General features: G+C 55.4%; 1 protein-coding gene across 1 annotated transcript in view; it reads left to right on the forward strand.

The window, feature by feature from the left end:
* MYH14 (myosin heavy chain 14) overlaps nucleotides 1–11,820 on the forward strand; it is a 74,325-nt gene that overhangs the window by 3,813 nt on the left and 58,692 nt on the right. Inside the window, exons 2-7 of the mRNA XM_029924355.1 lie at nucleotides 1–267; nucleotides 5,361–5,517; nucleotides 8,653–8,680; nucleotides 8,810–8,912; nucleotides 9,445–9,465; nucleotides 11,414–11,506. The exon at nucleotides 1–267 is cut by the window's left edge and continues 201 nt beyond it. Of these exons, the coding sequence (XP_029780215.1) occupies nucleotides 1–267; nucleotides 5,361–5,517; nucleotides 8,653–8,680; nucleotides 8,810–8,912; nucleotides 9,445–9,465; nucleotides 11,414–11,506 (669 nt within the window). The remainder of the gene's footprint in view (nucleotides 268–5,360; nucleotides 5,518–8,652; nucleotides 8,681–8,809; nucleotides 8,913–9,444; nucleotides 9,466–11,413; nucleotides 11,507–11,820) is intronic.

Below are 11,820 nucleotides of genomic sequence, written 5' to 3' on the forward strand. Positions count from 1 at the left end.
CAGGTGGAGTGGACGGCGCGGCGCCTGGTGTGGGTGCCCTCGGAGCTGCACGGGTTCGAGGCGGCGGCGCTGCGGGACGAGGGCGAGGAGGAGGCCGAGGTGGAGCTGGCGGAGAGCGGGCGGCGGCTGCGGCTGCCGCGGGACCAGATCCAGCGCATGAACCCGCCCAAGTTCAGCAAGGCGGAGGACATGGCCGAGCTCACGTGCCTCAACGAGGCCTCGGTGCTGCACAACCTGCGGGAGCGCTACTACTCGGGCCTCATCTACGTGAGTGGCCGCCTGCGGGGGGGCGGGGGATGGGGAGGGGTCGGCGCCCCCGACCTGCCCTGACGTCGGTATCCGCCTCATTGCCGGATTACAATCTATTGGGCTCCCGGAACTGCCGCCGACCCCGGAATATTAGACAGTACGTGCCCTGCCCTTTATTATTTCCCTAAAGTGTAAAAAAATTCCGAATGCTCAAATAGAACACATCCAGAGGATTTTGAGAAAGGGATGTGGATGGGTCGGTAATAATAATGGAGAACAACACCCGGGAATGGAAAACGGGCAGGTCAGGCTCCGCGCTCAGGGCCTTCCATGTATTAATTCACTCCATCTCCCTTTGCACAAAGTAGAGGCTAATTACTAAGCCCATTTTATCTAAAAGGAAACTGAGGCCCTGGAGAGATTTAACAACAATACAAACTGACGTTAATTAAGCATGTACTAGGCACTCCTAAGTATATTGTCTCCATACACTTTCACAATTATAAAGCATTTTGCCCCCATTTTACAGATTTTTAAAAAACCACCGAGGCACAGAAAGGTCAAGTCCCTTGACCAAGGTCACCCAGTAGGACATGGAGAACCCAGGTGGGCTGGTCCAGGCTCCAGCCCTTTGCTCTGATGCCTCTTAAGCTAAAGATGGTATCAGGGTGCCTGAGCGGCTCAGTCGGTTAAGCTTCTGACTTTTGATTTCAGCTCAGGATCTCACAGTGGGTTCGAGCCCCGTATCAGGCTCTGTGCTGATGGTGCAGAGCCAGCTTGGGATTCTCTCTGCCCTTCCCCTGCTCTCTCTCTCTCTCAAAAACAAAAAAGAAACTTAAAAAAAAAGATGAAGATGGTACTCATGATAGTGAGGTCGACTGCAGCAGTCTAGTGCTGGGTGAGCATTCACTGCCTCACGTTATTTCGCCTTCACAGCAAATAGGTGACGCAGGACAAGGGTTCTTAAGCCTGTCTTTGCGTTGGAATCATGTGGGGAATTTTTTGAAAATACTAGCAACTGAGCCTCACCCTGCCGGTTTAAATCAGCCTTTCTGGGGCTGGGACACGGCATTGGTATTTTTAATAAGCTTCCAGGACGGGTCTAATGGGCACCAGAGCGTTATTGGAACAAACACTATTAAAGAGACTGACAAAGAATGTCGACAGTAGTAATGAGAAATAATAATAATGGTGGCTAGCAAATATTTATTGAGCACTTACCATGCTCCCAAGTGCTGTGCTAAGTGCTGACTGTGGGCTATTAGCGCACCTCTGGGCTGGGGACTGTTATCGCTTGATGTTCAGGAATGTTAAGTGACATGGGTCCGGAGTCACCAAGGTAGGAAGGAGTCAGGCCGGGATTTGAACCCAGGCGGCTGGCCCCCGAGTTGTGCTCCAAGCATGTGCTTACAGGGTGTGGCCTCACTGCCTCGGTGTGAGCCCCCCAAGCAAAATCTGTACCTCCCTAGCTGACACCTGCCAAGGGACGGTGCTGGCTTTACACTAAAACAAACAACAACAACACTTAGAAATTTTTTTTGTTTTACGTTTATTTATTTTTGAGAGACAGAGACAAAACGTGAACAGGGGAGGGGCAGAGAGCAAGGGAAACACAGAATCCGAAGCAGGCTCCAGGCTCTGAGCTGTCAGCACAGACCCGACGCGGGGCTCGAACCCACGAACCTTGAGACCATGGACTTGAACCGAAGTCAAATGCTTCACCGACTGAGCCCCAGGCTCCCCCAACAACAAAACCTCAGTGAGAGTAATAAAAGAACATTGACATCAGGGGTGACATATATAAAACTATTATAAATATTGATATTTACATATAAATATTATACTATTATAATATAAATAAATAGATTTAATATAGATACTTTGTATTATAAACAAAGTGGCCCCAATATCCACCTTGTTAAGGGTCACGAAGCACAAGATCAGAGTATTTTTATGACCTCAGACTCCTATTTAGGAAGGAGGGAACCAAGGCGGTGAGGGCCAGTGGCCGGCTCAGGGCCCCTCAGCCTGTGGTGACGGGTGTGGGATTCGCATCCAGGGCTGTCTGGCCCTGGACAGCGTTGGCACCTCCTCCAGGCTGCGCTGGGCCCCGCCGAGTCCTCCCTCGCTCTTGCAAACCCTGGGAAAGAGACCTCTGCTCTGGATCTCACAGGTGGAAGTGAGATGGAAGATTCCAGAAGACTAGACAGGAACCTAATTGGGCCTTAATAATAACAATCATTAGCACTTAGCGAGCGCCTGCTTTCCCCGTTCTAGGCCCTCTGACGTGACCTTGCTGACTCTGCCCTTCCACACAGGCCGCGAGGTAGACACCATCAACCATCCCCACGTCGTGGACGGGGGCAGCTGGTGGGAGTTAGTAGCTAACATGTTAAGCCCGCACAGCACACCAGGGCCCTTGCTGTGCCCCCCACTTGTGCACCATGAACTTGTGGATGGTTCCCAGCAGCCTGTGTGGAAGCGCTGTTCTGTCCCCGTCGGATGAGAAAGTGAGGCCCAGAAAGCTCCGGCCGCCAGGCCGGGGGGGCGTTGGAGGTGTGATCCGGGGTGCCCAGCTTCCTGCGGCCCCTGCTTCGCAAATACTTGCCCAGCGGCTGACTGCTGTTGGGGAGGCGGCGTCTGCCGGTGACAAGTGAGGTGTCGGGGCCCCAGAAGCCCGGTTTCTGCCACTAGTAACGTTATTTGGCTTTGAGTCCCTGAGGCTCGCCGTCCTTTGCTGGGATGCTTTGGGCAGGAAGGGAGCCCGCCTGTGGGGCACATGCCGAGCTCCCAGCTCGGTGGGCACTGGCAGATGCACTTGGGGGTCCGCTCAGAACCTTTCTAGGTGGGGGGGGGCCTGGGGCTCAGTCGGTGACATGTCTGACTCTTGGTTTTGGCTGAGGTCACAATCTTACGGTTTGTGAGTTCAAGCCCCACATTGGAGCCTGCTTGGGATCCTGTCTCCTTTTCTCTCTCTCTCTGTGCTCCTCCCCCACTGGCTCACTTACTTTCTCTCTCTGTCTCTGTCTCTGTCTCTCTCAGAATAAATAAGTAAACATTAAAGAAAAAAAAATCTTTCTAGGTGGTGAGGGTTAAAAGGCCCATTTCCCAGGCCAGGGGACTGAGGCTCAGAGAAGCCACACACCGCTAAAAACCCGGGGTGACATGGCTTCCAAGTGTGAGCGCGCCCTTCGCTCCCAGGTGGGCCGGGTAACCTGAGCGTCTGGGACCGGCTTGGGAGTGCCTCTTATGGGCCCCGCCTTGGGCTGGCTGGTTTTTATTCATTATCTCCCTTAATCCCCCCCCACAGCCTCTGTAATGAGATGGGGAGGAGACCGAGACTGGGGAGAGAGTGGCTGGGCCGGGCCCGGCTGCTTCAGAGCCCCGAGGGCTGACGCGGCTGCTCCAGACCCTTCCACCCGGGTGTCCCCAGCTCTGCCCCCTCGACTCCCGACTCCCGGCGTCCCCAACCCGTGCTGCGTGCACCTGCCTCTGCCCTTTGCTCCCTGGCCTCGGCAGCCAGCTTGGGTTGCCATGGGGCGTCAGGGGCAGGGGTGTGTGTGTGTGGTTGCCCTGGCAACCAGGTGTGGCTGGCAGGAGGGGGCCGGTGAGCGGGCTGCATGGGGAGGGGGCTCCTCTGCCAGCCGGGAGTGGGGGCCCGGGCGCCAGGAGCCATGAGATACCCTCCCAGGGAATGCGGTCCGGCCGCCCCGCCCTCACCGAGCCTGGAGCTCCGGGAGCCGCTCTTCAAGGCGGGGAGGGAGGGCAGACACCCAGCAAACCGGTTGCTCGGCCTCCCACCATCAAAAGGTTGGCGCCGGGCAGCTGGGCCGGGTGGTGGCCACACCTTGCTCTGCCTGAGGAGCTCGAGCCGTCGGAGCTGAAAGCAGTCCCTGTCCCGGCGACGGAGGAGCTGGCCAGCTGGCTAACCAGCCGGGCCACCGGGCAGCACGCCGTTGGCCAGCTTCGCGGGCTGGCTCTCGGGCCGCGTTTCTAACTCGGTGGCCTCCCGTCGCCTCCCTGCGGCCTCGGTGCCTTGCGTCTGCCGGACCTTCTGTGGGAGCTGGAGTGGCTCCTAACCTGTTCACGGGCCCCGAATTCAGGGAGTCCATAAACCCGGGCGCAGGAAGAATTGCATCTTCATTTCCACGCACCCTGACCCTGAGATTTAGCATTTCCCCCAACGAGGGCGTACCACACAGGCTTTCATGAGCGAGGGCCTTCGAGTCTGTCTTCAGTAGAAATCGCAGATTTGTGGGGCCCCCCGGGTGGCTCTGACTTCGGCTCAGGTCATGGTCTCACCGTACGGGAGTTCGAGCCCCGCATCGGTCCTCACCTAGTTTTCTTTATTTGATAATGTTTTGGAGAGAATTCTCTAGCTGTTCACCGAGAGTATCGCAGGAATCCATTGTAAGCACATGCTCGCTAAGTCAGTGGGGAGCGCATGCAGCCCTTGATCTCGGGATCATGGGTTTGAGCCCCACGTTGGGTGTAGAGATTACCTAAATAAATAAATTTTTTTTAACATTTATTTATTTTTGAGAGACAGATCATGAGCAGGGGAGGGGCAGAAAGAGAGGGACACACAGAATCAGAAGAAGGCTCCAGGCTCTGAGCTGGGAGCACAGAGCCTGATGCGGGGCTCGAACCCACGAACTGTGAGATCTTGACCTGAGCCACAGTCGGATGCTTAACCAACGGAGGCACCCAGGCTCCCCAGTAAGTTAATTTTTAAAAAAGAACACGAAAGCAGGTCATTTCCAGTCTCCTGACATTACATTGGGTGGTGCAGTGAGCTTGTACATGGTCATTTTCTGTGTGATGGGCTGTGACCCAGGTCTGGCTAGCTGTAAAGGCTGCATTCTCTCTGAGTAAATCCCCATCCGTACAGCACCGTTGCGCCACTTGGAAAGATAATCTTCTATCCGCCTTTGTGCCATCAATCTTTGTAACAAATGTTCAAATCCACATTGTCATTGGTATGAATGGCAATCCCTTTGATAGATGTCCTTGTGCAGTGCACAACCTGCCCAGGTGTACACGACAGTACCATGCTGCCCTCTGGGCCTCGAGCAGGCAGCTGAAGTCCTCTCCTTTCTTGCCCACTGCAGACGTACTCTGGCCTCTTCTGTGTGGTCATCAATCCATACAAGCAGCTCCCCATCTACACGGAGGCCATCGTGGAGATGTACCGTGGCAAGAAGCGTCATGAAGTGCCACCCCACGTGTATGCGGTGACAGAGGGGGCCTACCGAAGCATGCTCCAGGGTGAGTGCGGGGCGGGGACTGCGGACATGTCTTTTCAAGAGGGGCCGGTCTGGGGGTCACGATAAGATGACGGGTTAAGAATCGTAGACTCTGTGAAGGTTCCGTGAGGGGCAGGAGGAGACACAAATAGAGGGCCGAGGTGGCAAGTTCGGGTCCTACCAGGCAGGCCCTTTTCTGTTTGTCTCTGTGTTCACCCAGGCCTCTGCAGCATTTTCTCTTGAGACAGTGATTTTTAGTGTTCATTTGTGCCACATTTATGTTGTGGACATAATCTACGGTGTCACAGAATTAATGTCAGGCCCATAAATGATGGGCAACATGGGGTCGGCGTGGACAGCTGGTCAGGTTGCACAGAGATGTCCAGGCAGGGGGCCTGGGTGGCTCGGTCCATTAAGCGTCTGACTTTGGCTCAGGTCATGGTCTCGTGGTTCATGAGTTCTAAGCCTGCTTCCGATTCTGTGTCTCCCTCTCTCTCTGCCCCTCCCCTGCTCATGCTGTCTCTCTCTGTCTCTCAAAACTAAATTAAAAAAAAAATCTCTGTGTGTCTCGCAAAAATAAATAAAATGTTTAAAAAATTATTAAAAAAGTAATTTTTAGCCATTATCACGTATCAGTTATTACATTTTAGGAATCAGTAAACGCACAGTAAAGTAGGGGTGAGTGGCTGCTCTGTGCCGAGCTCCTTTCCTGGATTAACACGTGTAGCCTCACGGCAGCCCTGTGGAGTAGGCGTGCTCATTGTCCCTGGCTTCCAGATGGGGAAACTGAGGCACAGAGCAGTGCGGTCATGGCCGACAGTCCCACTGGTGGGCGGGTGGCTGAGACGGGACTTGAACTTCGGGCCCCCAACCTCCGCCTCCCTGTAGGTCACACTGAGTGTCACGTCCCCACCCTGGGCTGGGGGCTGGGGGTGTTAACGTGTGAGCCGTTCTGGGTTCTGATACCGCACCCCGACTCTCAGCCTCTTGCGTGCTGTGTGACCCTGGCAAAGTGGCTGTACATCTCTGGAGCTCAGTTTCCTCACCTGTAAAACCTCAGCCGAACAGAACGTGGTTCATTCAACAAACTACAATTCGTGCTGGGGGTGTGAGATTCAGAGAGGCGAAAGCACGATCCTGGGCCCCAGGACTCAGCCCGGCACACCAAACGGGCCACAAAACAGCGTTAGATACTAGCTAGCATGTAAATTCTCTCTGAGTTCCGACTATGGCCCTGTGATGGGCTGAGCCCTGTTTTTGAGATGGGGAGACGGAGGCACAGAGCCCCTCAGAGTTGCTAGGCAGAGGAGAGGCTGGACTTGAACCCACGTCCGTAAGGCTGCCACATCCAGCTGAATGCAGCTCTCCTGGCTTCACACCTGTGGAGGCCTCCTGCCCTGCTTAAAAACATCTGGATTTTTTTTTTAATGTTTTATTTATTTTTGATACAGAGAGACACAGAGCATGAGAAGGGGAGGGGCAGAGAGAGAAGGAGACACAGAACCGGAAGCAGGCTCCAGGCTCTGAGCTAGCTGTCAGCACAGAGCCTGATGTGGGGCTCGAACCCACGAACGTGAGATCTGACCTGAGCTGAAGTCAGAGGCTTAACTGACTGAGCCACCAGGTGCCCCTTGGATCTTTCTTTTTTTAATGTTTATTTATTTATTTTGAGAGAGAGAGAGTGAGTGTGAGCAGGAGAGAGGCAGAGAGAGAGAGGGAGAGAGAGAGAATCCTAAGCAGGCTCCACACTGTCACCATGGAGTCTGACGCTGAGCTCCAACTCACGCACCGTGAGATCACGACCTGAGCTGAAACCAAGAGTCGGATGCCTAACCGACTGAGCCCCCCGGCGCCCGCCACCCAGGCCTCCCAACCCATCTGCACCCTCTCCAGCTCTGTCCTGTCCCCAGCCTCACGGGCCTCCTTTCTGCCTCTCAGACATCTCCAACTTAGCCCCACCACAGGGCCTTTGCACTGGCTGTGTCCTCTGCCTGGAATGCTCTTTCCCTACTTCCTCATCCTTTAGGGCTGAGCTGAAACACCAGCTCTTCTGGGAAGCTTCCTGGTGCTCTCCCCCTCAGTTACGTCTTATTCCTTTACACCAGGGTTTCTTAATCCTCAGTGTAGTAGCATTTGGGGACGGGGTGATTCTTCACCCAGGGGCATCTCATGCGCTGTAGGCTGTTTGGCAGCAGTTCCAGGCTCTGCCCAGTAGACATGTGTCGGACTTTCTGGTGGTGACAATCCAGGGTATCTGCAGACATTACTAACCAGTCAAATCACCTTCAGTTTTACTTCATGTGCTTTTTTGTCCCCGCTTAAGCAGAAGCTCTGTGAGGGCAGGGACCTTGTGAGTTTCCACTGTCGTAGGGGGCTGGCACTTAGTAGGTAATCAGTGCACGTTTCTCGAAGGGTTGTGTCGGGTGCGGGGTGAGCACCGGGGGAGATGGCGGGAACCCAGCTGTGCTCTCTGCCCTCCAGCAGTGTGGATGAGCCACCAGCGGGCCACCAGGTCACTGTCACTACTGTTTTGTGGCCTGCCATAAGTCAAAAGCTGATCCAGGGTTCAGGATCTTGTGGTCACATATTTGAATCTCACATACCCAGCATATGGGGGCCCACATCAGGGGCTCACACTGAAGTTCATTGGGTGAATTACATTCTGCCTGGTTGGGATTTATTGGCTCCATTTTACAGGTCAGGAAACTGAGGCGGAGAGAGGGGTGGCTGCTTTGGCAGCGTCACAGAGCCAGCAAGAAGCTGAGTTGGGGTGGGGTATTAGAATCCATGAGTGTCACACCCCAAAACCCCTTTTGGGTGCGGGGCGCCTGGGTGGCTGAGTCAGTTAGGCGTCTGGCTTCCGTTCAGGTCATGATCTTGCAGTCCGTGGGTTCGAGCCCCACATCGGGTTCTGCTGAGGGCTCAGAGCCTGGATCCTGCTTCAGATTCTGTGTCTCCCTCTCTCTCAGCCCCTCCCTCACTTGTATTCTGTCTCTCTCTCTCTCTCTCAAAAATAATTAAACATTAAAAAAATTTTCTAAATACTTTTTGGAGGCAAAAGGCTTCCTTTTAACCCTTTGAAAAGGGTTTGGTGTAAGCGGCCAAAGTCTCACTAGAGAGACCCTCCAGGTGCCATGTCCTGCTCTTTCTCTTACAGATCGTGAAGATCAGTCTATTCTCTGCACGTGAGTAACCCTGGAGGACTTCCTGGAGGAGGCGGGGTCCTGGCTGGGTGTGGCTCTGCTTGGAACAGCAGGTCTTAACCTGGTGTCATGGTCCACCCTTTTGCTTCCCCCTTGTGCTCTCCCCCGTAGCGGGGAGTCCGGGGCTGGGAAGACAGAAAACACCAAGAAGGTCATCCAGTACCTCGCCCACGTGGCATCGTCCCCAAAGGGCAGGAAGGAGCCAGGCGTCCCGGTGAGTGACCTGCCTTGGGCCCCGCTCTGGACCCCCGCCACGAGCAGTGCCCCCTCCGTCTCAGGCTCCGCTTTCCCCCCATAATCCCCTGCCTCGCGTATGGAGGGCCACAGCTGTGAGCCTTCAACTGGCTACCCGTGCCACCTGCGCACCTACTGTGTGCCCAGAAACAGAAATTCGAGGGCTCCCTTAGCCCGTGAAATAGCACCCAGCAACGTGGTAGGTGCTGCCCGTCTTGAGCACCTACTACGTGTCAGGCCTGATTTGAGCACCTGGGTCCCCAGTTGACTTCATCAGGGAGCGTTTCTATAGCGCCAGTCTCTTTACTTACGTTAACCCAACGCTCAGTGAGCGGGTGTGAAAGAGGAGACGCTGAGGGCGCAGCCCAGGGCGCCCGACCCACCTGCCCAGTTGCCCCGTCCCCCACCCCCACCCCCCAGGACCGCCATTCACCTGTGTGTCTGTCCACGTTCCATGTGCCGCGTCCTGGTCTGTGTCCCGGTCCGTGTCTCGTGTCCTGTGACTTCCTCAGGCTGCCGTCACCGTGTCTTATGTGAGTAGCAAGGAATCACCTCAAGTCCTGCCCTGATGCCCTCCCCCCACCCCCACCCCCGGTCAGCCCAGCCCACGTCTTCCTGGAAGACAGGCCCAAGGCGCCGCTGGCCACCGAGGGCGGCTTCTGTGTGCATGCCAGGCTCTGTGCTGTCACTCAGTGCAGCCCTACTATGTGCATGCCGGGCTCTGTGCTGTCACTTAATGCAGCCCCACTGTGTGCATGCGAGGCTCTGTGCTGGCACTTAATGAAGCCCTACTGTGTGCATGCCAGGCTCTGTGCTGTCACAATGCAACCCTACTGTGTGCATGCAGGCCCCCCACTGCTGTTGTGCTGTGCTGTTGTGTCCCTAGTACACGCACATACCCGTGTTCTTTGCTACCTGTGGTTCAGCCCTACCATGGCCCACACAGCTTGTTTATGTTAACTTTTTTTAAATGTTTGTTTATTTTTGAGAGAAAGACTGTGTGTGTGAGCAGGGGAGGGGCAGAGAGAGGGGGAGACCCAGAATCGGAAGCAGGCTCCAGGCTCTGAGCGGTCAGCACAGAGCCCGACGCGGGGCTCGAACCCATGAACCGTGAGATCATGACCTGAGCCCAAATGGGATGCTCAACCGGCGGAGCCACCCAGGCGCCCCACGCCGTGTTTGCGTTAGCCCTCCTGTGTGTGTGCGGACGGCCACACGTACCAACGTGAAACACCCCCAACACCGCTTTGCCATGTGCTGTGGAGTTCACAGAGGCCGGAGTCTCACGCTGTCACTGTTGCAGGCCGCGTGCGTGCCTACACTGGCTCGGGCTCGTGTCTGAGGACTCCCCGGAGTGGGGGGAAATAGCTGAGGGCCTCAAGGGCCTCGCCGGAGGGAGGGGAGGGGACTGCTGTGTACGGAGCCCCTGCTCTGCTCCTGGCCCTGACGCGGAGGCGGCTCTAGGGAAGTTCAGATCAGCCCTGGCTGGGGAAGGGACCTGCCGTCTCTGGAAGGCCTACTATGTGCCAGGGTTTGAAGCACTTTATATTGATAGTGTAGATTTTTTTTCTTTCCTTTTTTAAAAGTTATTATTTACTTATTTTGAGAGAGAGAGAGAGCAATTGGGGGACCGGCAGAGAGAGAGAGAGAGAGAGAGGAAGAGAGCATCCCAAGAGGCCCCTCGCTGTCACCAGACAGCCTAATGCAGGGCTCGAACTCATAAAAACCGTGAGACTATGACCTGGGCTGAAACCAAGAGTAGATGTTTTTTCAACTGAACCAAACAGGCACCCCTAGATTTTTTTTCTTTTTTTTCTTTTTTTAAATTTTTATGTCTTTTATTTATTTTTGAGAGACAGAGAGAGACAGTGTGAGCAGGGGAGGGTCAGAGAGAGAGGGAGACACAGAATCTGAAGCAGGCTCTGTGCTGAAAGCTAGCTCAGAGCCTGACGCGGGGCTCGAACCCACGAACTGTGAGATCATGACCTGAGCCGAAACCGGCCGCTTAACCAACTGAGCCACCCAGGCGCCCCTAGATTTTTTTTCTTTAAAAATTTTTTTTAAATTTATTTTTGATAGAGAGAGAGAGAGAGAGACAGAGACAGAGCATGAGTGGGGGAGGGGAAGAGAGAGGAGACACAAAATCCAAAGCAGGTTCCGGGCTCTGAGCTGTCAGCATAGAGCCAAATGTGGGGTTCGAACTCCTGAACTTTGAGATCATGACCTGAGCCAAAGTTGGATCAACGACTGAGCCCCCAGGGGCCCCTCTCAAGGATTCATGTTGTGATCTGCACCTGGCTGTCCTTATGTTTTGTTATGTTGGAGTTTCTTCCTGTTCCCTTAACAGTCACCTGAAGGGCATGACCCAGGTGTGAAAAAAGCAGGCCTCAGGCAGCGGGAGCACAGAGCCAGCGCCCCCTCGCCCCCAGCCCCCGCCTCCTCTGCTCTCACCTCCTCGCTGTCTCCCATCACGCCCCGCAGGGTGAGTTGGAGCGCCAGCTTCTTCAGGCCAACCCCATCCTAGAGGCCTTCGGCAACGCCAAGACCGTGAAGAATGACAACTCCTCCCGATTTGTGAGTGCTCCGGGTGGGGGCGGGGCTGGCTGCGTGCTCAGTGAGATGGAGATAGGTGTGTAGGGGGCGGTAAAGGGGAGGAAGGGTGTGTGGGCAGGCTGAGGGAGGAGGGCGCCGGGAACTGGACCTCTGGGTCTGAGGGAGGAGGGGGCTGGGGGCCAGGGCTCCTGGGTCTGAGGGAGAAGGGGGCTGGGGGCCAGGGCTCCTGGGTCTGAGGGAGGAGGGAGCTAGGGGGCCTGGACCCCTGGGTCTGAGGAAGGAAGGGGCTGGGGGCCAGGACCCCTGGGTCTGAGGGAGGAGGGGGCTGGGGGCCC

The sequence above is a fragment of the Suricata suricatta genome, chromosome 16, assembly GCF_006229205.1.
Source record: "Suricata suricatta isolate VVHF042 chromosome 16, meerkat_22Aug2017_6uvM2_HiC, whole genome shotgun sequence".
Taxonomy (NCBI): Eukaryota; Metazoa; Chordata; class Mammalia; order Carnivora; family Herpestidae; genus Suricata; species Suricata suricatta.